At 33.2% G+C, this 26473-nt stretch overlaps 4 protein-coding genes across 8 annotated transcripts; 1 reads left to right on the top strand and 3 right to left on the bottom strand.

Annotated features, from left to right (window-relative positions):
* Positions 1–5303: 5303 nt before the first annotated feature.
* Positions 5304–6248, bottom strand: LOC111905884 (transcription factor MYBS3). The gene is made up of 2 exons (XM_023901620.1): positions 5816–6248; positions 5304–5530 (listed from the first exon to the last, which is right to left on the bottom strand). Exons 1-2 carry the CDS (start codon positions 6246–6248, stop codon positions 5304–5306), a joined length of 660 nt encoding a protein of 219 aa, XP_023757388.1.
* Positions 6249–12799: 6551 nt separating this feature from the next.
* On the top strand, positions 12800–18675 carry LOC111905846 (polycomb group protein EMBRYONIC FLOWER 2). Of its 5 annotated transcripts, none has more exons than XM_023901568.3 (22): positions 12800–12953; positions 13593–13706; positions 14020–14167; positions 14297–14352; positions 14484–14595; positions 14707–14866; positions 14955–15014; positions 15087–15226; positions 15506–15568; positions 15676–15788; positions 15875–15939; positions 16021–16073; positions 16161–16214; positions 16286–16345; positions 16423–16469; positions 16554–16675; positions 16966–17137; positions 17237–17285; positions 17402–17485; positions 17760–17839; positions 17965–18054; positions 18361–18675. In XM_023901568.3, exons 2-22 carry the CDS (start codon positions 13672–13674, stop codon positions 18494–18496), a joined length of 1899 nt encoding a protein of 632 aa, XP_023757336.1. In that variant the 5' UTR covers positions 12800–12953; positions 13593–13671; the 3' UTR covers positions 18497–18675. The 5 variants fall into 5 exon arrangements, with proteins under 5 accessions (XP_023757336.1, XP_042752940.1, XP_023757338.1 ...); XM_042897006.2 differs by having other exon boundaries at positions 12910–12953; positions 13855–14167; XM_023901570.3 differs by lacking the exon at positions 12800–12953 and adding an exon at positions 13094–13112.
* A 3198-nt stretch (positions 18676–21873) lies between these two features.
* LOC111905845 (oleosin L) lies at positions 21874–22569 on the bottom strand. Its single transcript, XM_023901565.3, has one exon. It carries the CDS (start codon positions 22502–22504, stop codon positions 22037–22039), a length of 468 nt encoding a protein of 155 aa, XP_023757333.1. The 5' UTR covers positions 22505–22569; the 3' UTR covers positions 21874–22036.
* A 1351-nt stretch (positions 22570–23920) lies between these two features.
* Positions 23921–24484, bottom strand: LOC128127648 (uncharacterized). Its single transcript, XM_052766307.1, has one exon. The coding sequence runs from the start codon at positions 24482–24484 to the stop codon at positions 23921–23923; it is 564 nt and encodes a 187-aa protein (XP_052622267.1).
* Between the last annotated feature and the right edge of the window lie 1989 nt (positions 24485–26473).

Below are 26473 nucleotides of genomic sequence, written 5' to 3'. Positions count from 1 at the left end.
AATGGTGTCCAATATCATTAACTAGTAGGTAATATTTCTAAATAATAACAAGACTCTTTTGGGTTGGCCTCATGACATAAATAACGTTAAGGAAATGGAGAAAATAAGTTGTTGATTATTAAGGAATTAATAAATTAATTAGAAATTATTTTGACAATTAATTAAATTGTTTGAACTAATCAAAGGGCTTGCATATTAATTAATCCAAGAGATTAATTGGAATCCCATAGAGTTGATATGGATGATTTTTGCATGTCCTTAGATAAGGATATGACAAGTTTCAGATAAGGTAAGGATAATCCTTAAGAGTTTGAAACCCTAGAGGATTTACTTGTTGCCTATAAACAAAGGGCATGCGATAAAACCCTAGATCACTTTTGGAGCCTCTAATTTTCATTCTCTTCTCACTCTTTCTTCTCTATATACGAAAATCATAACCCCTCTCTAGGATTATATGATTTTCGAATATACCCTAATAGGGTTTTTTTTTGTTTTGCTTTTGGAGTCTTGGGTCTGACTACATTAGAGGAGTTCGACCTTGGGCTCTCTATCCATTGAAAGGTTGTTGATCACATGATCTAAGGATCAAGAGGTTGGTAGTTCTTTCTCTTACTTTGATTTTAAAGTATGTTGTTTAAGCTAGTAAAACCTAGATTCTAGGATACATGTGCATTTAGGTAAATCTTTTGATTATTACGCTACCTTTAGATAGTGTACTTGAAGCAATAAATCCCCAACATTATATGGAAAGTAACTTGTTTTAATCTAAAGGTTTATAAAATGTGATAAAAAGTAAATCTTTATAAAATGTGTTTTAAGATAAAGATTATGATCTAGGTTTAAAGTGAAAGTTAAGGATTTTGATTTAAAATAAAGGTTACATAATGTTTTTGAAATGTTATTTTGTTTCCAAACTTATGTATCTTACGAGACAAGTTTGTCTTACGTATTTTTTTAAAGCCATGTAGCAAGACAAAAGCATTTAAACATTACATTCAATTTATGTCTTATATTTATGAATGGATTCTCTTTGATAGTTTTTGGAGCCCCCTCCCCCAATTTGGACTAGTCTTTATTATGTATTGCAATAGTCTTTATTATGAATGTATTTTATTTATGTTAATCTCTATTGTAAAGTCGACGATACTAACAATATCAAAGCCATAATTTAGGGAAATTAGGCAATGACTTGACACTCTTATGCTTAAACTGTGAAAGAAAAGAATAGAATGACAACTTATGACTATTAATGTTAGTGGTAACTATGTCCTATGTGCTTAAGAAATTTATTAGGAAAAGCATGAATTGAAATTTCTATATTAGTGCAAATTGCACACCTTAAATACAAGTTTAAGTAGAATGGAAAGTAGTAAAAAATTATGATGGTTATGTGTCATCCATGTAACATCCCGACTCCCAAGTATAAATTTAAATTGTTTATATTCATTTTGATAGGGCAACTCGACGAGTTGGAGGCTCCAACTCGTCGAGTAGAGACTAAAATTGGCCGCATGACTTTAGAACCAACCCGACGAGTTGGAGCTGAGTGTGAAAACCCTAAATTTTCGGGTTTGCACCCTATTTAAAGGACCTTAAGTCCTTTACCCCACCTCCCTCATCACCTTATCACCATGAGACAAACCCTAATCGATTTACCTCCTATCTTGAGAGTGTGAAAGGCTAATAGTGTGTGTTTTGGTGCATTCCTTTGAAGAGTGAAGATCTTGGAACAATAAGGAGTCTATAGATCTAGCATCCATTTAGTTGTAGCAACCATTTGAAGGTAAAAAGCCATTTCCTTGATCACTTGTTTGTTAGATCTCTCCATTAGAGCGTTTATGGCCATTTCTAGCTTCTCCTTGAGTCATTATTGGTTTTGAGCATGCTTTGAAGCTAAGACTTTGGATCTGGACACTATTAGGCCCCTTAGGCCTAAGGACTCAAGCTTTATCAAGCTTTGGCCAACCTTCATGCCTTATACCCCTTGTTGAGCCTTATTTTGGCAATGTTAGCCCCTAATTGCCATGCATGGACGTAAAGCTTGTAGCTTTACGTGGTATCTCAGCCCTAGAAGGCTAGATCTAGTGTTTGGGGCCTTAGTCTTGCTAAAAAGTGTCTGAATGAGAGAAAGGGCTGAAGGAACTCGACGAGTTGGTTAGCCAACTCGACGAGTTGGTTAGCAAACTCGACGAGTTGGTTAGGGTTTTCCCCGATATTCTGTATACTGTACAAACTCGACGAGTTGATGAGACAAATCGACGAGTTGAATCGAATATTCCCTATTTTTCATGAGAACAAAAGGAACTCGACGAGTCGCATAGATGCACTCGACGAGTTGAGTCAACATGGACTGTTGACTTGGGAGTTGACTTCCGTTGACTTTTTAGGGTTTGGTCAAATTGTGGACTTTGGACATGAAGGGGTAAAATGGTCTTTCACCCTTTCGTAGATTTAGTAGAGGAGTTAGCTTAACATCTTTGGAGTTGTTAATGCAAATTGTTAATTAGTGATGATTGTGATATATGTAGGCGGAGTTTTGATCGACAGTTTGAGTACGAGACATACTTGCTTTACTTACGAGGTGAGTATTCTCACTATACTTACATGAGTGGTAATTACTGTGCGACCGGAGGGTCTTATTGGTGTTACTGACCAGAGGGCCATATGTGCTTATACTGAGATATGTGATATTATGCATTCTGTATTTGTGATTTATGTTATATATTATTCTGCGCTTTTATTGAGATAGGACCAGAGGGTCCAATTGAGTCGTGAGATTGGTGGGTTTTCACTGAGATACAGGACTGGAGGGTCCAACCTGAGCCGTGAGACCGGAGGGTCTTCACTGAGACACATGACCGGAGGGTCCTTATCGAGATATAGCCATGAGAGGCTAATTATTTGTGTGTGGTATTTTTGGGAACTCACTAAGCTTTTTGCTTACAGTGTTGTGTGAAATGTGTTTCAGGTACATCTCAGGATCGCGGGAAGGTGTCAACATGATTGTACACACCAGCTTGTTGATTTATGTTTTGAGGATTCTGAGATATGTAACAAACAGTTTTTATGATTGTGCTTGGAAACATTTATAAATTGAGTATGAGAATTGTTAAACTGTGTTTTGTGTGAAATTAAAAATGAAAATTTTATTTGAAAATTTAGAGTGTTACAATCTATGTCGGAAATCCTGAAACCTTCTAGGATTTATGTAAATAAAGATTTCGTTGAATAACATAAATAAAATGCGAAAGTGGAATAATAAAAAGAACTTGTGTCATTATAATCACTAAGGTAAAGTAAGATCATATAAATGGATTATCCTAATGAAACATTTCACTTGTATGCTTAAATTGTATCCAAAGATGGATGCATGTTATACATTTATATATGAGTTGTCTTTATAACTAATCCAACCTAGTTAGAAAGGAACCAATAAAAAATAATGCGGATTTTTATAAAATCTAGTCGACTATAAACTATATTATTCGTGCAATATCTCTTTACTTGTTGAAGCTACAACACTTGTTCGAGGTGAACCATAAGTTATTGTGAAAGGCTGAGACATAAAAAGGGTTTGAGAAGTACGTTGGGTCCAACTGCTTTTGAATGGATGCAATCCACCTATGTTTATATTCGAACATTCTGGATTACTAGATTTATGCTCATTACCATAACTCAGCTGCAAAACAAGTGACAGTGTTATTTGGCTAGGTATTATAGAAATGTACATGCAAATATAGTCCTACATTTGTTTTAATCTCTCTTTAGGATGGTAGATGTTACTATTTAAGTTGCATTAGTCTTGGAATCATGAGCCAAGTCTATACGAGTGTACATAGTAACATACATCATAATTTTTTACACTAAAAACTATAAAATAATAAAAATAACATGAAGTTGGGCATATATAGATTTCCAATCCTAATAAGCAATAGAGATTTAGGGCATGTTTTGTCCATAAATGTTGGATTTTTTTGAAGGAATTGAAATGAGAGATTTCTTTCGGAACGTGTTTGGTTGGAAAACAGATGAAGTTATCTAGATTACGGGTGTGTTCAACAAAGCTAGAAGCTGGAAACAATAACTTTTATTTGTATAAAATGATCGCCACAAGTACTAAAAGATTTTGAAATATGTAAAATTACATAAAAGAAAATATGGATATAAATTAAAATTGAATTATAATGATGATAAAGTAATTTTTCAAAACTATAAGTATCAAAAGTTAAGAATCATCCAAATTTTAATGTCAACTGCATCAGTTAAGCTTCTCAATTGATAACAATTTTTTTTATGCATATTAATAAATGGTGAATTATTTTTGGAAAACAGATGAATTATACGATTTTTTTTCTAAATGTTAATTGAATTATTTTTGGATTTGAAACTCTTTGTTTAACTCAAAAGCTAAGAGCTCTAATTGTCGAACGATTTTTTTTTTCCAAAACTTTGGATATAACAATTTATAGCTCGAAGGTATAGTTGGTGGTGGAAAGCTTTATTATTTTATCAAAAAATCATGTGTTTTAAAGACATCGTATTACTTTTATTGATGTTTATGAAATTAATATATGTATTTTGATTTCCGCCATTCCAAAAAAAAATATGTATTTTGATGTTAATATAATTAGATTATAAAAATAGCTTCACAAATTAAAAGGAAAAAAAAAGGGTATTTTTCACTTAAGATAATTTAGACTAATAATTTTGAGAGGATCTTGGTAAACCAAACAGAACATAACAAATTAAAGGAATTGAATTTCGTTCTAACTTATGTTTGTCAACCAAGCGTGAACATCTTAATTCCTTTGGATTTCGTTCCAACTTTTTTGTGTCAATTATATGCCGACTTGGCAACATAGCACATGAAGATATGTCACTATAACACAAACATTTACTTCAATTTCAGGTCATTTTTAGCTTATATAATTTTATTCTACTTTTATGTATATTGATCTTATTTCAAATAAAACTAATATGAAATACATGTTTGTTTTTTAATGAATGTACACTTTAAGTATGTTAAGTAACATATCCAATTCTTGTTAACACAAATATTATAGATTATTAGTATATTATAAAATATTAAACGATAAAAAAGGAGTAAAATAATAATAATTTTTGAATAAATTGACTCGCGCGTTAATCTACAAGTAACAATCTTTCTGAAACAACTCAACAATAGTTGGCTTATCTTAAATCAGCTTTTTCAAAGGAAAAAAAGCTCTATACTTCCATTTATTAAGGTTTACATATCAAAAGTTCAAGACAAATTTAAGATCTCAGGAGAAAGATGCAAGCTTTTAGAAGTAGTTAAATACCGAGTGGTTGGGCATATCAAACATACTTGATCTGCGTTTTCCTTTCTCGTGTGCTTTGATTCTGATGAAATACTTCTGGGCATGGCTAGCGACTTGAGTTGGGGTTCTTGTTTTCACGTAATTCTTCGAAATCCCTCTCCAGTCACCTTTTCCAAGCTTTTCTAAACCCATCAAGAATGATTTGTGCTCATCTCTTGTCCATGGCAACCCTGATCAATGAAACTATAGCTAGATTAATGTACATACATAAGAAAGATGTTTAATTTAGAGATTTTATATATACTTTTTTTCTTTATGTTAGCATAGCATCATTATGTTATTCTTATAAATGCACTTGTATATATGAAGATCCAACTTAAATTAATGAACACATTGTGTGCTTTGAACAGATCAAGACCCACATGCAATTAAAGAGAAAACGTACACATCATCAAAAAGAATAATCACATTACAACATAATGCACTAGTTAGATTGATTCTGATGAAAAACAAACCTTTCTTCTTATCATGGATGTAGTGGCTAGATCCATTAGGAAGCCCATCCGACAGATACCCATTATCCATGAAATCCGGGTCATAGTTGCATGCATCTAAAATACCCATACTAATACTGGACCTACGGAGTGAATTGCCATTGCCATTAAGAAATCGATGGTTATGATCATCTTCTATCTTTAATTTCTCATTACTTTGATTCAGGTTTGGATCAATCTTCTCGCTAAAGAGCTTAAAACTAAAAGCTCTTCTATTCTTGCATGGTCTATTAAATGAATTACCATTGCTACACAGATATTGATCTTCTTCTTTAACTTTCTCATGACTTTGACTTAAGTTTGGATCAATCCTCTCGCCATAAAGCTCAAAACTGTAAGTTCTAATTGAGCTATGACCAGCACTATGTGTACATCTGGATGATTGCCCTGTCATTATTAAGTTCCCCGCAGCCCTCTCTCTAGGTCTCTCTTTCTTTCTACAGACATTCAAATACATGAATTCATGTATATATAGGCGTATAAGTCAAACGACATAAAACATTAGAATATAATACAACTCTAATTTAAGAGTGTCATATCTATCAATAACTTAGATGATGATAAGGAGTAATTAAGGACATCTTGTTTTGAATTACTATTATTTGACCTTAGCCGACTTAGTCAACCATCTTAATTATAGACTTATAATAATAATACACCGGAAGAGTTGAAATGATCGTCTTTTTAATTCTACGACGAAAATACCCGGTTTAAATTTAATACAAGGGTTTTTAAATTAAACTTATTTATCAAAAACGTTAGTTAACAGAAAGATAAATGCCCTATATCAATTATTTTACATATTGATAAATAATACTCGGTGCTATCTTTATTTATTTTAGGTTACAGATACAAAATAAAAAAAAATTAACAATGGCTTTTGAAAAAAGGATATATTTATTTTATACGTCGTTATCTTTTGTTAAATTTGTTTATTTGCTAAATGTGTTCTGATTTTTATGGAATATTGATATGGATTTGGATAGTTTGATATAATAAAAATTTCTAGTTATTATTTTTTTTTTTTTTTTTTTTTTTTTTGTAAATATAAAACATCTAACTTTTATAATTAATAAACTTTTAGGCGGCGTTTGGTTCACAGAATGTTTTGGAAGGAATTGGAATCTGTCTTGAATTGGAATCCAATTCAATATTCTGTTTGGTTAGCAGTAAATGGAATTTGAATCCAATTTTATATTTTGTTTAGTTGGCGGAATATGGAATTGGAATAGTGTAAAATGCCAAAACTACCCTTCTTTGCTTTTGCTTACTTTTACTTTGTTTTATAATTATATGTAAATATATATTATATAAAAATAGTAAACGGTGGTGGTGGCGGCGGCGATGGTGGCAGGAGCGACGATGGTGGTGATGGCGGCAATGTGTGGTGGTGACGAAGGTGGAGGTGGTGGTGGTAGTGACATCACTAGTGTTGATGGTAGATGCAGTCGTGGTTGTGGCGATGGGTGTTAGTGGCAGTCGTGGTAATGGTGGATGTCGGCGGTGGTGGGTGCGGGCGGCGGCGACGATGGTGGTCGTGGTGGTGGCAATAAAGGTAGTGGTGGTGATGATAGAGTTAGTAGTAACAACGATGGTGGTAGGGTGGTGGTGTAGGTGGTAACGAATGTTATGGGTGGTGGTGGTGGTGATGGTGACGGTGATGGTGTTAGTGGTATCAGCGATGGTGATGGTGGTGGTGGTAACGGAAGTGGTGGTAGTGTTGGGTGGTAGTGGCGACGACATCAGTGGTGACAGTTAGTGGTGGTGGTGGTGGATGGTAGTGGAGATGGTGTGTGGTGGTGGAGATGCTGGGTAGTGGTGGCAAAAGTTGTGGTGGAGGTGGTCACGAGTAGTGACGGAGGTTTTTTATATTTAATGTTAAAAATGAAAAGGGTAATATGGTAATCTTCAATGTTCCCACTTAAAGGAATTTAAATTTCCTTATCTTTTAGATGAAATTTATTTTCTCTCAATGTAAGGAAAGTTAGACACATTTAAGAATCCAATTTCTTCTCAAAACTTGAACCAAACATAGGAAAAGTTATGGAATTAAATTCCAATTCTTTTCAATTCCAGTGAACCAAACAACCCTTAGATTTTAAAATAATTATATGAGAATATATAATAAAGAATTGCAAATGCTATAATGTTATTACTCATATATAGGAGCTAGAAAAAAAAAGTTATAAGCAATATCATTACGTAGGTATATTCTTTAATGTCATTATATATAGTAGCTAGAAAAAAAAATTATAAACCATATAAGCATCATGTCGTTTATATTGGTGTCAACCTAAATATTGTTTCTTTCATTGACAATGCATATTCGTATCAACCTATATATTGTTTCTTTCATTGACAATGCATATTGGTGTTGCCATTGTAAAAGAGTCTGCATTGTTTCTCCTTATTTTTTTTTATGTATCGCGGATTCTTTTTCAACAACGACATTAATAGAATGTATTTGATGTTTTTTTTTTGCAGAAAGTCTTAAAATTTTGGTTCACTTTACGTTTTAGTCTAAATCTTGATAAAATTGCAAAAATGGTCCCTATGATTGTCAAAATTCTACGACTTTAGTCCAAAAAAGTTTAGTGGTGCATTAGTGGTCCAATTTTGATTACCTTGTCTGATTTTGGTCTTTATGGTTTGAATTTTTTGGTCTATACCATACTTCAAATGACGAATATGCCATTAAATTATTGTTTTTTAATTTCTTTTAACTATTTTATTATTATTCTAATTAAAAATAAATAAAAGATAAAAATCCCACCCACCCACCTCTTCTTCCCTATATCTTTATATCCTGTAAAAAAAACCACCGTGCATTCCAAGAGCCAAGAATCGTCCAATAACCACAAATCGTCCCCCTCAAGATCCACCACCATTAGACCCACTTTTCGGACACCACCACCGTCATTATTAGACCACCGCCATGCCATTCGCTTTCTCCAATGGTTGTACCAGCAAAAGAAAGAGGCAAAAAAAACGTTAGGCTTTCCCTTCTTCGATGGAGATATCTTGTTTACCTTTCTCGGTCCAGATTGGAGATTATCGAAGTTCAGATGTAGCTAGTGGTGGCGGCTAAAAACCCTAATCGCTGAAAGGAGGCCCGATGGTGACAACATATGGTGAATATGGAGGCCTGGTGATAGGGGTATACAAAAAACCCGCAAAACCGAGCCGAACCGGCCAATCCGAAACCGAAAAAAACCGAAACCGAAAAAACCGGATATCAACGGGTCGGTTTTTGGTTTTCATATTTAGGTATCCGCGGATACCCGAACCGAACCGTTTGATAATATATATATATATATATATATATATATATATATATATATATATATATATATATATATATATATATATATAAGTAAAAAAAATATTATTTCATTAGTATTGTTTTGATTGATCTACAGTTCAATAACCTAAACAAAAATCCATATCGACAACTTCAATTTTGTAATTCTAAATTCATTTGATTTTCTTGTTAATTTTATTATTGTATTTATTATACAAATTATAAGATATAATATTTAAACTTCATTATGTTTTTTTTAAACTCTTTGACTTACTAATTTTAAGAAAGAGATAACTAAAATGGAGTTTGTAGTTTCAATTTAATTTAATTTTTTATATTTTACCGGGTACCCGTGAACCGAACCGTGGTTACCCGCTTTCATACGGATCGGTCCGGTTCGGTTTTTTTGTCAATACGGTTCGGTTTCAGTTAGTGCGCATGAGGTACCCGCCCCGCGGTCACGGTTCACAATTTTATTACTATCCAAACCGAACCGCCCCGTGAACACCCCTACCTGGTGAGGTGTTGCTATGTAGTGGTTTTCGATTGAGGTGATGCTCGAAGGTGGAGGGGTGCTTTTGGTGGGATGGTGAAGGTTTATGCTCGTGCATAAGGCTATAACAGATGGAGATAGAGGTTGTGGAGGTGATAAAGGCCATTGGATGACAGTGAAGGTGCTTTGGGTAGCTGACAACGCCGATCAAGGGTAAGGACGACTTCGTTGGTTTTCTATGACGGTTCCTCAACGATAATGATGGCATTGGCGGTAGTTTCAGGAAAGAATGGCGGTTATCAGTGGTTTCCGGTGAGACATAGCAGAGAGGATGTTGGGGGTGGGGTTTAATTTATGGGTTTAAGCACCCCTTGCATCGATTTGGGTACTTGGTTTAGATCTGGGCAAGACGGGGGATATGCTAATAGTGGTTTTCAGCTTTGTGAGTGATTTCCGAAGAGACAGGGGGGAAAGAGGACAGTGAGGATGAGGTGGATGACGACTGATAGTGGTGGTGAATGATGGTGTGCTGGTCGCTGGTGAACTTTTATCGGGTTAATGAATGAGACATGGGGGTAAGGGTGAGGGAAATAGAGGTGGTCGGCGACGGATAGTGGTAGGGAACGATGATGACAGAGAAATGGCGTAAGTGCTTTTTGTTGATAGAGAGGGAAAGAGAAATGGGATGGGTGAGCCCTTTTCTATTTTTTTGTTTTAAGTTAAAAAAATATAAAGTAAATCAGTTTTATGTATTTCAGTAATTAAAGATAATGAAAAATATAAATTATAAGGGCATAATCATCTTTTTAAGTGTATAGAGATTAGAGACCAAAAACAATAAAAAGATCCAATGTTTGGACCACAATACATCACTAAAACTTTTTGACCAAAACCATATAATTTAGCTAACCACATGGACAATTTTTGCAATTTTGTCTATTATCTTTTTATGAAAGAAAGTCCTGAAAACCGACTAACATTTTCAGTTTAACTTTTTTTTTTTTTTTTTTTTTTTTTTTTTTTTTTTTTACATTTTTAGTTTAACCTACTGAGGTGGTACGCCAAGGTGGAAGGGTGGTTGATGTAGCATGCCACATCATTGCCCTTCCTTACTTAAAAAAACAATTTTTTTTTGGGAGAAATCGAAGGAGGGCGACACAAACTCGTGACATCCCTCTCTCAAGGCAAGTTTACTAGAGATTTCTCTAATAAAAATTATGAATGAAGAAATGATAGAAAGGTGTGTAGCACAATTGGTTAAGGTACTGTTTGTTTTTTCTAAAGCAAAATGTTTGCAATATGCGGACCACATCTGTAGATCTTTACAGTAGAAAATGTGGACCAAATGTCTGCAGTTTGAAAAAAAAAACTGTTTGTTTTTTTAACATCTTCAGGTTATTAAAATAAACTAAAATCTAAATAGACTGATTTATTAATATTTTTATGACTTTGTTATAAGTAATTAACAAATCTATATCAACTTTTATGTATTATTGTATAAAAAGTGAAAATAAAAATGATACAAATTAACGTATATATTTGATAAAATCCAACAATTTTGGTCGCAAAGTTATACCTAAACATTGTCATTAGGAATCAAAGAATTTGATACATAAATGGATTGAAATAAAACTTCGATTTTTTCAATTAAATCAATTAAAAACGTACCATAAATATTTTCCCAAGAAATTGACGATAAGGTATTAAATAATGTTTTATAAAATTTGGCACAAAAATATAATAATATATTAAGATTTTTTTATATTTATATAAACAATTTTAATGACCATTATTTTTAATAAATATTTATTTATAAATTTGTCAAAAATATCATGTTTGTGTCGTCGAACATTTTTTTAACGTAGTGTAACCTTTTTTTTTTTTTTTTTTTTTTTCAAATTGTATATCATTAATAAAGTTTGAATAAATTTAAATTAAAAAAACTAAAAAAGTAAAGATATATGTGTGTTTTTAGGTTAGAAGATGTTTGGAGATGTTAGAAGAGTCTGGTCCACATTTGAGCCAAAAAAAGGGCGCACATATATTTTTAGGTTTGCAGTATTAAAAAAAACAAACAGTCTACAAAGGCTAATATATGCACGTAGTCTGCGCGACGCAAACAAAAGAGGACAATAAGATCTATAGAAAAAAAAAACAACACATAAGAGCAACTCCAAGCATAAAACACTAAATTGGTGATTGTTTTAACACTAAAATAGAGTTTGTATTACAGTCAAACACTAAAATGATGTTTTTTAGAGGCCATATAATTTAGCCTTCATATTTGGTGTGTGAAGCTTTCCCAAACACTAAAATAGTGTTTTCTAAAGATTGATTGGAATGAAAATACCATTTTATTAAGTGTTTTAGTAGTTGGTTGGAGTTTGTCTAAGTTGATTGCCTGGGGAGTGGGAGGTCATGGGTTCGAGTTCCCTTTCCTTTTTTTTCTCTCTCCCCCCCCCCCCCCCACCCCCCAAAAAAAAATGATTTTCTTAAGGTAAGAAAAACCGTTGATGTGTCATGTGATGTCACATTAACCATCCTTCAACCTTGAATTATCAATGTTATGTGATGTCACATTAACCACCCTTTAACCCTGACTTGTCAATGTTAGTCGGCTTTTAGGATTTTTCATTGGAAAAAAGGACTAAAACTAAAAGAGTAAATTACACGAATGATCCTTATAGTTTGGGTAATTTGCATGTTTGGTCCCCAACTTATATTTATAACTCGGAAGTTCCCTACAATTTGTTTTTGTTGTGTGCTTGGTCCCTATCTTACCTAAAAAGACTATTTTGCCTTTGGTTTTTTAATTTATTTAAATAAAATGGAGTAGGTAAGGTAAAGTAAGATGAGGTAGAAGTAAGGTTGGGGTGTGTTTATTTAAATAAATTAAAAAATCAATGACAAAATAGTCTTTTTAAGTAAAATAGAGACCAAACATGCAACAAAAACAAACAGTAAAAGCCTTTCGAGTTAAAAAAATAAGTTAGGGACCAAATATATAAATTACCCCAAACCATACGGACCATTCATGAATTTTACTCAAACTAAAACTTATCAAAAATTTAAAATTTTCTAAAAAAACAAAAACATATTTATATAACATAAGCTTTTTGACATATGTCATAAATTGATAATAAATTGATAAGATAGATGAAATGATTTTCCTAAAACATTGGTGACATAATCATACCGTGATAATAGTCAAAGACGCCGTTGCTTTTTTAAACTCTGCAAGTCTTCCCCAAACTTGCTTTCCTTCTTCCCCTCAAACAAATTAGGGCTCTTAACATACATATAAGGTACTATAAAATCTTCAATTTTCCAATTCATATCAGTTTTGCTCCTTGTTTTTGTCGATTTTCTAGATTAATAACAGCTGAATACATTAATTATTGATATTGATCAACGATCCTGTGTTCGATGTTCGTAGTGTTTTTACGTAAGATGCAGAGAATAAGGTTGATATTTCCCTGTTTCCTTGATTTCAATTACGGAATTGTTTAATTTGCGTTTAATTCGTTACAGTTTCCGTTGCTTTACCTAATTGATCATTAAGTATTTAAGAGAGACGAGAATACAGTTTTTGGAACTAACTGAGATATTTTTAAGAAGATAAATGGTCGGTATAAAATTTCACCTATGCTTCATTGATTACAGTAGTGCGTTAGTCTCAAAGTGGAAAGTTTTAGCAACTGGAAAAATGTCATTCATTTTGCATCCGTTTGTATATGGTATGGATGGGTGATATTTGAACCTTCAGTAATTTACTAGAACTAAATTTCTTTAAGGTACACCATGTGACTCTGTTTTATGTCATCAGAACAATTGGTGATATGAAACAAGAAGAAACACATGCAGAGATTATGTAATGATCATTTTTTTGCCATTCAATTATTCGCTTGAAACATGACTAATTCACTAGGATATATTCAATGCAGGTGTGCAGGGGCTTAAACTGACTTTCCCCACAGAGGCGCAGATAAGTATGGGGTTGCAATTCAGGAGTGTCTAACAAGAATGCCCGGCATATCTTTAGTTGCTCGTGAAACCACGTACTGCACCTTCCATTTCAGGCTATTCTATGTCCTCTATCTGTATAACTAAGAATTGTTTAGAACTGTGTATGAGATTCTTAAATTTGATAGCCTTTGGGTTTTTCCTTTCATGGGTGTAGTGTATTCATTCCATTTTTCATTTTAGGTGATCATGGAACAGGCATACTCTTTACATTGCAATTGCATACATCTATTTGTCTGTCCTTTTGAGTACCTCGTGCTTTCTGAAGCTTACAATGTATTGCGTGGTGCATGAACAAAGATATGCAAATTCAAATTCATGGAACAAGAAATCTGTTTGCAATTGCAGTTACTCTAGATGCTCAGATCCGATGTGCCGCCATGAAGCTCGTGCTCATTTGTCTCAGGAAGAGCAAACTGCAGCTGAAGAAAGCCTTTCAGTTTATTGCAAGCCTGTAGAACTATACAACATTCTTCAACGACGTGCTGTTAGAAATGTGACTTTCTCATTTTTCCTATCTTTCACTCTTCTCTTCTCTTCTCCCCTTCATCTTCTGTTTGCCTATCTTTTAGGCTATAATTCATTGATATGTTTGTGTTTCTAATGGATGGATGGTTTCTTGCAGCCATCATTTCTACAAAGATGTCTGCACTACAAATTACAAGCAAAACAGAAAAGAAGGCAAGATTTGCAACATAATACTCACAACTAATTGTACTGATGGCCATGTGCTGTTTTCATTACTGAATAGACCTTCTAGATTTATTCCATAATTTTTTTAAAGATATTTGCATCGCTTCTGTTTATTGTAGGGTACAAATATCAGTATCCATATCTGGTGCTACTAATGATGGGCTGCAAACTCAGAGTCTTTTTCCTATGTACATGTTGTTGGCAAGAGCAGTCTCTACTACAAATGTGGAGGTATTGCTATCAACTTTTACTTTTGGGTGAAACCTTCTTTTCTTTACTTTTTACGCCTTCTATGATGCCAAATGAGCAATTCTTTTTTTTTTTTTTCTTTCTGATTTCTAGACACAGTGTACAACTGTATATCGCTTCAATCGAGCATGTAAATTGACAGCTTTTGGTGGGGCCGACAACACAAGTTCAGCAAAATTTATTCTCCCTGAGATGAATAAACTATCAACAGAGGTTAAATCTGGCTCTCTTGCTGTGTTGTTGGTTAGCTGTGGTATGACACTGTTTCTAAGTTTGGTTACATTTGGAGAATTAATGTGTATAAGCTTGTTACAATTTTGAATTTTGATCTACTTTTGCAGCTGATACCACAAATCTTCAAGGGATTGATCTAACAGAGGACCACATGTTTTCTGCCTCATGTAAGATGTGCTATAGATGGGTAATCTTCTTACTACTTGTATTCTGATATATATTTTTTACGTGCTTGACAGTGAATCGTGTGGGTTATTGCTTATTTGGGAAGATTCCAATGGATTTACTTCAATCTTCATGGGAAAAATCTCCAACATTAAGTTTAGGGGGAAGAGCTGAGATGATGTCAACTGTTATTATGCAGTCCTGCTTTATGAAGGTATGTCTGCTGGTGTGTATAAACACTTGGTATCAAGTAAAGTTAGTGAAGAGTGATGTCAGTGAAAATCCATGAACATTCTATGCATTATTTTTGTAAATAACATATTCTACTTGTATTCTGATATACATGAAAGTAGTTTTTTCCCATATTTAACAAGTTTGCTATGATTTAACAATATATTTAATGGAATAAGGGCTAATTAACAATATAAGGGATGGTTCATCTTTTTTGCTCCTCTATCTTCTAGATTCTCATCTTGGGGGTTTGATTTTGCAGTTGAGTTGTTTGGATGGAGGAAAATGTGTATCTTTTCACTTCCCATATAATTCTGAAGCTGTGGTAGGTTTGCTCTTAACTCTTTGCTTCTTGTCAAGAACACTTTTTTTTTTCTTAGTTTAATTACTGATTTTGTTCCTACTGCTCAATTCATTTTATGGTTGCTAAAGAGCATATTGCAGCAAGTACAAGTCATTGTTTCAGCAGAAGAGGTTGGGGCTAAAAATATGTCTCCCTATGACATGTATTCATATAATGATACCCCTAGACCTGGTATTATGAGGTAGTTTATATTTGGCATTTCTTCATTTAGATATTTACTGTTATATTTATTAGTTCCTTAGAATTTTTTTATGTATTTACTTTCAGGTTGAGGTCTGGAAATGTTATTTTTAACTACAAGTACTACAACAATATGCTGCAGAGGACTGAAGGTAGATGAATTTCTTGACACTTTTTTTTACCATGTCATTTCTGATGCTCTTAATTCTATAAAATCCATGCCAAATCTGCAGTGACAGAGGATTTTTCGTGTCCATTCTGTTTGGTGAAATGTGCAAGTTACAAGGTAGATATAGCTCTAGATATATTATTTACTCCATACTTATATTTTATGCTTATTAGGGTCTGATTGTTTGTTGATAATGTCTTTTAGGGCCTGAGATTTCACTTAACTTCATCACATGATCTCTTCCGTTATGAGTTTTGGGTTTGTAAATTTCATGAATCTTTCAGAAATTCTTGTTGCTATAAAATATTTACTTTCATAATGATATGCAGGTTACTGAAGATTATCAAGTTGTGATTGTATCTATGAGGACTGATATATGCAGTTCTGAGGTTAGTTAGGATACAACTTTTATACTCTTTTGTTGATGTTGTGTAACACCTATTTTGGAAAATAAATGTTTGCTCAGATTATTCCAGAAAATGTTGATCCAAAACAGCAAATGTTTTTCTATTGGTAAGCTTTAAGATTTTAATTTTGTCATTTTTTGCACTTTAGAGATAATTGTTAATTAATTATATAAAAAACATTTATGTACAGCTATAAGTCTGCGAGACATAGGAAACCAAAGGCCCCAACTCAAAATGCAAAACACGTGCATCCACTTGTGCTGGATTCAGCCATGTCTGCAACTCTCAATGAGCTCATAGACAACACAGATTGTATGACTTCCTTTTGTCTATTCTTTATAGGGCAAATTGCAGGAAATAGCAACGTACTTTACTTGTTTTTACCAAATGTAGACAATATATATATATATATATATATATATATATATATATATATATATATATATATATATATTCTATTTTTACCCATAATAGCAACATACTTACATTTCCATACTAGCAATATATAACAAATAAAGTACATTGCTATTATCAATAAAGAAATGTAAGTATGTTGCTATAATAGGTGATTTAAATTTGGTTGATTGTATTTATAATTGTAGGTGTAGCTGAGTGTATGGAACATGACACATGTAGTCCAGATGCAAGTGCCACGTGTCACTCGTTTGCTGAACTGGAATCCGTCCAATCAGTACCTGAAAACAACCTTCAACCTCCTATGCTACAATTTGCAAAAACAAGAAAGTTATCTGCTGAAAGATCTGACCCTAGAAAGTACAAGCATTTGCATATTTCTATATGCTCAATTAATATATTATTTGGAGAAAAAAAAATATATAAGTTTTTATATATGAATTGTGTCTTTTGTTGCAGCCGAGCCCTGTTGCAGAAGAGGCAGTTTTTTCACTCGCATAGAGCTCAGGTTACTAGATTTTTTTTTTCTTTGTTGGTGAAAGTAATTATTTGCATTTTGCATTTACTATGGAGTATATGGTCAATGGTGGTTATTACTTTTTATTTTATTTGTGGTTTTAAAAGCCAATGGCATTGGAGCAAGTGTTTGCTGAGCGAGACAGTGAAGATGAAGTTGATGATGATGTTGCTGATCTTGAAGACAGAAGGGTATGTATGTCCAAATTCCAATTCGGAGTAAATTACAAGTTTGGTCCCTGTGGTATACTCAAATATGACAGATTTAGTCCCAAGTTCTGTTTTTATTACAAATTTGTCCAGTCCTTGTGGTTTCATTTTGTTGGAATATTGGTCCTTGAGTTGATAAATTTAATTAGAGTAAATTACACATTTGGTCCCTTTGCTTTACTCAAAATCACAAGTTTGGTCCAGTTTTTGAAATCTTCCTCTGTTTTTTTGCAACATTTATTTTCATGTTTTTCAGATGCTTGATGACTTTGTGGATGTTTCAAAAGACGAGAAGCAAATGATGCACTTATGGAACTCATTTGTGAGAAAACAACGGTAATTTAGTCTACATTTTTTTTTTTCAAAATTCAAACATACACAATTTTTTTTGTGTTATTATATGCCACCATTTGGCATTTATTGGAAATTGTTTATTTATTTATGAATTATGATGGCCTCAGGGTGCTAGCAGACGGCCATATTCCATGGGCATGCGAGGCATTTTCTAAATTGCATGGACAAGACCTTGTCCAGGCCCCATCACTTCTCTGGTAGCTTTTCCATTTATCATCTCTTATTCAGTAAAATTACATTTTTCGCCCCTGAGCATATCCCAAAAAGTTTTTTTTTTTGGTCCTTACTTGAGGTTCTTGTAATGTTTTTGGTCCCTGTTCAAAGTAGAATGACTTTTTTGGGATCAAAATTGCAAAAGAAAAACTTTTTGGGACTAAAATTGAAAAAAATCAGCAATACTCAGGGACCAAAAATGTGATTTACTCTATTTTATTAATATATTCTGGATAATATACATAAAATAAAATAAAAAAAAGTAATATTTTGGTGTAACGCAACGGTAGGTGTTGGAGGTTATTCATGATTAAGATTTGGAATCATGGTCTTTTGGACTCGCGTACCTTGAATAACTGTAATGTCATACTGGAAAACTACCAAAACCAAAGCCAAGAGATAGATCCTATTAAAATGGACATGTAAATCTGTTTCAAGCCCTATGTAATGTAGGTGACATATTTTGTAGGGTTTATATTTCTAAGCATACTTTTGTTATAATCTATTGGTAATATATACTATAGGGTATGCACTTAATTTCCATCTATTCTTCCCCACTTGTATAACCTTAATTAACAATCTATAATATCTTATCTTACCACTCTTCTTCTGGGGACAATACATGCATTGCTCTTTTTATCGTATCTCCAATTTACATAGTGTAGATAGTATTTGGTGTTTTCACAACAGCATAGTAACACCCCCATTTCCTAGATGACATGCATGCCCAATTATTTGTTTAATATTTCAATCAAAACTTTGGCTTCACCCTTGTAATCACAACGTATCGGTAAGTAATCTAATATAATTTGTAATCGGTCTCAAGCATTAACAAAAATGTAAAAGTCTACCAACTAACTATACAAAGCCTTGTAGCCTCAATGAGTGTGTGTGTGTGTGTGTGTGTATATATATATATATATATATATATATATATATATATATATATATATATATATATATATATATATATATATATATATATATATATATATATATATATATATATATATATATATATATATATATATAATCCAACTACCTAAACTGGAGATACTTGTGTGCCTACTCATCCAAATCTTTGTACTTTCTCTTCTTACCATGTAAACATAATCTTCTAAAGATCCACTCATTCGCTACTTGTCATGGAGTTGTAAAACGGGTAAGTTCAATGTTTAATGAGTAACGATATGCTATCATATACAACCAGAATTCAACTTATCACTACTCATTTTACTTGTGAGGAAGGAATAAGTAGGAGTGTTCGTTTGAATGGATCGGTTCGATCTGATCTGGTTGCGGTTTTCAAAACATGAATCCGAATAGTCTAAACTAAATTCAAATCCGACCCAATCAGATTCAATTACAATTCGGTTTTAAAAAACTGAAACATTTTAACACGACGTATAGTTATAATATTATCCAATTTTACATAAGAAACAAAAATAAATTATTTAGTTGTGATTTAAAATTTATAAACTACTAAGAAGGTATATTATGGTTAAATATTTCATAGACAAAACTTTTGAAAGAAAATTTGTATTTATGTTTTTATTAGGCAAAACGTTTTAAACCTATTTGAAAAAATAAATTATAAAATTAATAAATAATTATAGAAATATTAAAATAAATAAATAATAAATTGTTTTTCGGTTCTTTTGGACTATTCGGTTCCTATTTTATAAACTAAAACCAATCCGAAATCCAAAATAATAATTCGATTTTGTTGAAAATCAATCCAAAAATCCGAATATCCAAACCAAATTGTCCAATTAAACAATTAGATTTTATCCAAATAATGAACACCCCTAGGAATAAGTTGTTGATTCATATCGTTTTACCCAAACTTTAGTTTAAAAATAAGTAATTGTTCTCTATGTATATAATTATTTACTACAAAAAGGTTTTCAACCAAATGGTTCGAAGTCAAATGTTCAAGTTCTATCTGAGACATAAATAAAATTGGAAGTAAATTAGATTTGCCGGTTAATAAAATAAAATTAGTTATTTAATTTTTCTACAACCATCAAAATTATCAAATCTTTTCAGAAAACATCACTTTCAACATGGTTTGTACCGCACGGTTTGATGAATGTGCGGCAAGAATTAGCCATGCTCCCGTCTCCCTCACTCTTCCTCCCTCTTTCTATCTCTCTTCTTTCTCTTTCATCTTTTCATGGTTAACCATTCCTAGTGTGTGGTATATATTGGAGTGTGGTAACAATGGCACCATAACTACCAACTTAAATCAACATCTTTGAGTGGTTTCAAATGTGATATATTAAGGCAGTAAACCATCAAAAAATGCTTAACCTCCATTAATGAAATCGAGAAAAAAACGGTTCGAGTTTGAGTTCATAAATTCATAAGAACGACATCATTCAAAATCTGGATTCACAAAAACAGTCTTCAATGTGAACCACCTATAAGTTTTCATTCCTACATTCTCGTATAGTGCAATGGCTCCTAAATTCTCGTACAGTGCAATGGCAAGTTAGGGATCCGAATCTCATATGTATGTTGTATGGAGTTCAATATGCTCAAACGAGAAGTTAACTAACAAAAAAAAACAATATTTTATTACCGTGAGTGAATGATTAATTAATGATTTTGAAAATCTTAAATACTAGTGTAGATTATAAAGAATGGTTGCCATGTCTTATTTATTTAAACATTTTAATATTTAAATATTCAAATTTAAATAAAATTTTAAAATTTCATTAATTGAAATAAAAAATGCATAACATAAAATTAAATACTTAAAAGCTTAAAAAATATCAAATATTTAAGATTTTTGGAAACCCCATATAGATTATGATTTGGATCAAATCGATTCTTTTTTAAATCTCTATACATGCAATTCCCTCGACGTCAGAATATGTTTTCATATTTTTTTGCATATAATTCTGGTCCCTCGACGCCAGAAGATGTTTTCAGATTTTTTTTCATATAATTCTGGATATAAGTTCTTATTTTTTTATCTTTCTGTAGACCCTCAGAGTAATTTTTAATTTTTTGGTTGTGCGAACGGTCGACGCCAGAAGATGTTTTCATATTTTTTTTGCATATAATTCTGGATATAAGTTCTTATTTTTTATCTTCTTGTAGACCCTTCAGACCCCAGAGTAATTTTTAATTTATTTTTTTTATTTTCTTGTAGACCTTCTTGCAGACCCTCAGAGTAATTTTTAATTTTTTGGTTGTGCATGTTGTACAAGTCTAAAACCAATTGGATTTATTTTTTTGTCCCATTTGAGATTAAAAGAAACATTAACCAAAGGTTGTGATAAATTTGGATTTTTGGTTATGATAAATTTAGATGATTAACGAAGGTTTTATTTATAATCTAAAAATAAAAAATTGAATTAAAAAGGTTCATAGATAAAGGAATAGAGAGATCTAGGGCGGTGTGCATCACGTCCATTTACATAAAACACCAGCCACACAGAACTTTGCTATAAGTGGCAAGTTGTGATAAAAGTGACTTCTTGTTATCGAAAATACATGCTATTTGTAGGGAAGAAATTAAATGCTACTATTTATAGTAAAAGAAGTATCTATTATAATTGTTGCAAAAGTTACAGAATGCTGTATAGTATAGAAGGCCGGTGAAATATTTGTATCAAGGAAGAAACTATATATGCTACTATTAATAGATTTAAAAAAGTACTTCGTTATAATTGTTGCGAAAGTTATAGATTGCTATCACAGTTAATGGAAATGTGCCCCAATATAATAAATATAGCAAGTTCGAGAAAGACTAACCAGAATTAATTTGAGAAAATTAAATTAAACATGAAATATATAAAGAACTTGTACTTGATTTATTACATCAAACATAATACACACAAACACCACATGAAAACACACACAAAATCATTTAACCAAAAAGAAAAAAGCAATAAAAATAGACATATAGCCGACACATGATCATAGGCATGAACATTATCTCCTTCATGAGAGAACCTACAGATCAGCTCTCTGGTGGTGTCCCATTCCGGTGGCTTGCTCCGCCCTCCCCTTCATCTCCCGAGCTTTGTACCCCAACTTATCCCTAGCCTGATCCAGTGAGTCAGCCCCTGGTGGGTGCCCACCAGTCGCGTACTTGTAAATCCATGATAACACCGTCACCGCCGCCACTCCAAATCCTCCCGACGTCAAAAACCCAGTGGCCAGAAGAAACACGGTGATGGCAGCCGGGACAAGCACCGGACTGAAGATCACAAGTAGCGGAGTGGCGATTGTCAGTGCGATAACAGTCGCCGCCAGTGTGAGACCGGAGAGAACCAGGAGTGAGCCACCGGCGGTGGCGGCCGTGGCTGCTTTGACTGCTTGGTGAGCCCGCGGAGAGGTGTTGGTGTACTGCTGCTGATGCATTCCTCCTACTCCTCCTCCGACATGGTGTTGCGGATTGTAGGTCTGATAATCTGTCATTTTTGGGTGGTGGATTGTTAAGATTTTTGGTAGGTTGATTGGGTTTGAGGTGGAGGTATGAGAGCTCCGGGGGTTCTATAAAGGGTGGAGAAGATGGGGATGGAGTGGCACGTGTTGAAAGAAGGGTGTCACGTGTTATGGGAACTGCTTGTCATGCAATGCTTGCATGCTGTGAGAACGACACGTGGTGTCTCGTGTCACATTTTAGTAAAATTTTGCTTGTAGGAAGTCATCAAAGGATGAGGGGTGAAAGTTTAAATCTTGTATTCTTCGAGGGCCGTATCCTTTTCTTTTCTACTTTTTGCAACTTTCGAGGGTACGTGGAATTGCTTACAACTTATTTAAAGTATAATATATAAAATATCTGCTGCTAATATTGTAAATTATAGTTTTGTTCTATGTTGTTTATGATCGGTATTTCTAATTTTACTTTTAAAAATTGGGTAGGCTCGATTATGTAGTTTTCAATAGTTGTCTGTATGGTTATATTTGTTAAAAGGGCTTTATAAATAAATCTTTTTTTTTGGGAGCCAACCATCAAAGGAAAATTGTTTGGGTTAAATGGTTGTCCTTTTGGTCATTGTTATGAAAACCAGACCAAACCTGTCCGTTCAACCGGGAATCAGACTAGTCATTGGTTTTTTAGACTCCAAAAACTATTGATATGTCAAACCATAGAAAACCATTGATTATTTGTTCATTGGTTTATTAGACTCCAAAAACCATTGGTATGTCAAACCATAGAAAACCAAAAACCATTGGTTTTCTGTGAACTAAGGTAAACCGGCCTAGTTCAACCACCTATACAACCGGATTATTAAAAATATTTACTTCAAAAAAACAAAGAATAGGGATTCCTGTTATAAGAGACATCAAGCTTTATCTTATGTACCATCAATGTGGAATAAAGTTACTAAACCCCACCATTTTATCAAGCAGCAAGTCTTCTAATTTCTTTAATCATATTGATGTGGGATCAAAATACAAGTGAAGAAGCCATCTCAATCCTATATAATAGGTGCGAAACTTTTTTGGTTTTCATTTATTTGTCTTGTTATAAGTACTATAATTTTTTTTAAACGTGAATTCATTACAATTCCAAATATATATATGATCTGGTAATATATATATATATATATATATATATATATATATATATATATATATATATATATATATAATTCCAAATTTAGTAATTTAGTAAATCAAGTCTTCTAATTTCTTTAGTATATCAAACGCAACCCGCTAAACCTCTACTGTCCGAAAAATGATTTTTAACCTTTTTTTAGCATGAAAAACAACTTGGAAGTTTGAAAACAATGAAAATATAAGAAATGACAAAAATACTCCTGGGTTGCCTCCCGATTAGCCGCCCTTTTTTAATATCGTTGGCTCGACATGGACCCCAACTATTTGTCAATCTTGATACTTTGGATCCATTACTTCCTCCACCTCTTCATTCTTGACTTGAAATCCTTCATAATAAGGTTTCAAACGGTGACCATTTACCTTAAAAATCTTCATGGTTTTCTCACTTGTGATTTCTATTGCACCATGCTCAAAAACATTAGTGACAACAAATGGTCCCACCCAATGGGACCTTAATTTACCAGGAATCAATTTTAAACGCGAATGGTAAAGTAGTACCTTTTGATCTCTGTGAAATACCTTGCGTGTAATCATCTTGTCATGGAATGCTTTGGCCTTTTCCTTATAAAGAACCTCATTCTCATATGCTTCATTGCGGATTTCCTCAAGTTCTTGTATGTCCAGCTCCCTCTTCTTTCCCGATTCACTTAAATCCATGTTGAACTGCTTGATCGCCCAATAGGCCCTATGTTCCAACTCAACGGGTAATCGACACGGCTTTCCAAAAACAATACGGTATGGAGACATTCCAATTGGAGTTTTGTATGCAGTGCGGTATGTCCACAAAGCATCATCAAGGCGTGTACTCCAATCTTTCCTTGTTGTATTCATGGTTTTCTCCAAAATGCCCTTGATTTGTCGATTGCTCACCTCGGCTTGTCCATTTGTTTGTGGGTGGTATGTTGTGGAAACTTTATGAGTGACACAATATTTCTTCAAAACACTCCCGAGCATACGATTGCAAAATGTGTACCATGATCACTGATCAAGGCCTTTGGAACACCAAATCTGGAAAAATGTTAGCCTTCAAGAAATCTATCACAACTTTTGAATCGTTAGTACGGGTAGCCTTTGCTTCCACCCACTTGGATGTTGGATTAGTGTCTAAGTCCATAACTATTTTGGTATGTACTTGACCCGATTATGAGCATGGTCCTTTTGGGTTGCCTTCACCATAACAATATGTAGGATGAATTAAGGAGAGAGAGGTTTAAATATGATTTATTAATATATTATGAGAATAATATATTAAAGGAGAAATCATATTGTTTAATTAATATTAGTCAAGAATTAATTGTTAATTAATTTTGTGGCTAAAAGAGATTAATTAAATTCAGGGGACTGGACTGCAATTATTGGATAATTGAGTTATTGGACTAAGGAATACTAAAGGAATAAGGGGTGAACGAAATTATGATGGAAGCCCATCATATTTTCGTCCATGGCCTTATCCAGAAGGTTCCATGGGCTGCTTAGAGTTTAAGCTGTCCATTAGGGTTTTGGCTGAAACCCTAGCAGCCCACACAAGTATATAAAGGACCCCTTAGGCCCCAAAAACGTGGACAACTGATTCTCTAGGGTTTCCAGCCATTTTGGTGCCTCCCCTCTCTTCTCCTCTTCATCCAAGTTGTATATGGTGTTTGCGACTCCATTAGAGGTGCAGCACTTGAGGCACTAAGCTTTTGAAGCCAATCCAAGCAAGGAATTAATTGTTATTGCTATATAACAATCAAAGGTAATTCTATAAACCCTAATTCAGTTTATAACATGTTATATCTAAGTTTATTAGTCTTGGATTCAAAGCATGTACAATAGAGAAACCTAGATCCAAGCATTAGGGTTTGTATGAGCACATATGATTGTTCTTATGCCTAAAACCCAACAGTGGTATCAGAGCCTTGATTGGTTTCAGTTGTATGTGATGCTTAACTGCTTTATTTGCTGGAAAATCGATTTTTGGCCTCTGCCCGACCTGACTCGGCGAGTCAGTGGATGAACTCGGCGAGTCTGTCCCTGACTCGACGAGTCCAATCCCTAACTCGGCGAGTCCAGGGGTCAGACAGAGGGAATTCCGGGTTTTTGCTGCTGTTTTGACTTGGATTTGATACCTAATTCGTTTCTTGAAGTTAAAATCCGATTTTTATCTTAAATTAGTGATTATCCTTGCAAAAACAATAGATAATTTCAAATCTTTTAAATAATAGTTTCTTTATATGATAAATATGGATTATTTAAATTTTTTGGTAATTATCTTTTGAATAAAATGAGATTAGGTCAAATATAGATAATCACCAAATTAATTGTTTAATTTGTGTTATTTGTTATTTGATCCCTTATGTTTTGAAAAGTTTCAAAACTTGCCCTCAAGTTTTTGGAGTTTAAAAGTTAATTAAAAGTTTAATTTTGAAATGTTAAATTCTAAAACCCTAGTAATTTGAATAAGTTCAAATCACATCCTTATGGTTTTATTAATTAATTAAAGTGTATAATTAAAAGTGATTTAATAAACCCATAAAGTTTTGGTTCACATTTAATTAAATTAAAAGTATAATTTTTACTAAATTAAACCACCTAGTATTTTAAAAGTGTAAAATACACCCTATACTATATATAACATTAAAAGTCTAATATTATATATGTATGAGTAAACAGTCAGTCTTACCGTTAGTAGGCCTCATTCACGAAGCTGGTCTATAAGGGGTGTTTAAGGAAATTGCCTATAAAATGGCGATTGAATGGGTATCCACTCTTACCCACCGCACTCTTGACTAGTGGAGGGTCGTTAGCCGAACGGGTAGGATAGGACAGAAACCTTCCATT

The sequence above is a fragment of the Lactuca sativa genome, chromosome 8 (assembly GCF_002870075.4).
Source record: "Lactuca sativa cultivar Salinas chromosome 8, Lsat_Salinas_v11, whole genome shotgun sequence".
Classification (NCBI taxonomy): Eukaryota; Viridiplantae; Streptophyta; class Magnoliopsida; order Asterales; family Asteraceae; genus Lactuca; species Lactuca sativa.
The sequence above is the reverse complement of the archived record's forward strand: the minus strand, read 5'-3'. Positions and strand labels throughout refer to the sequence as shown.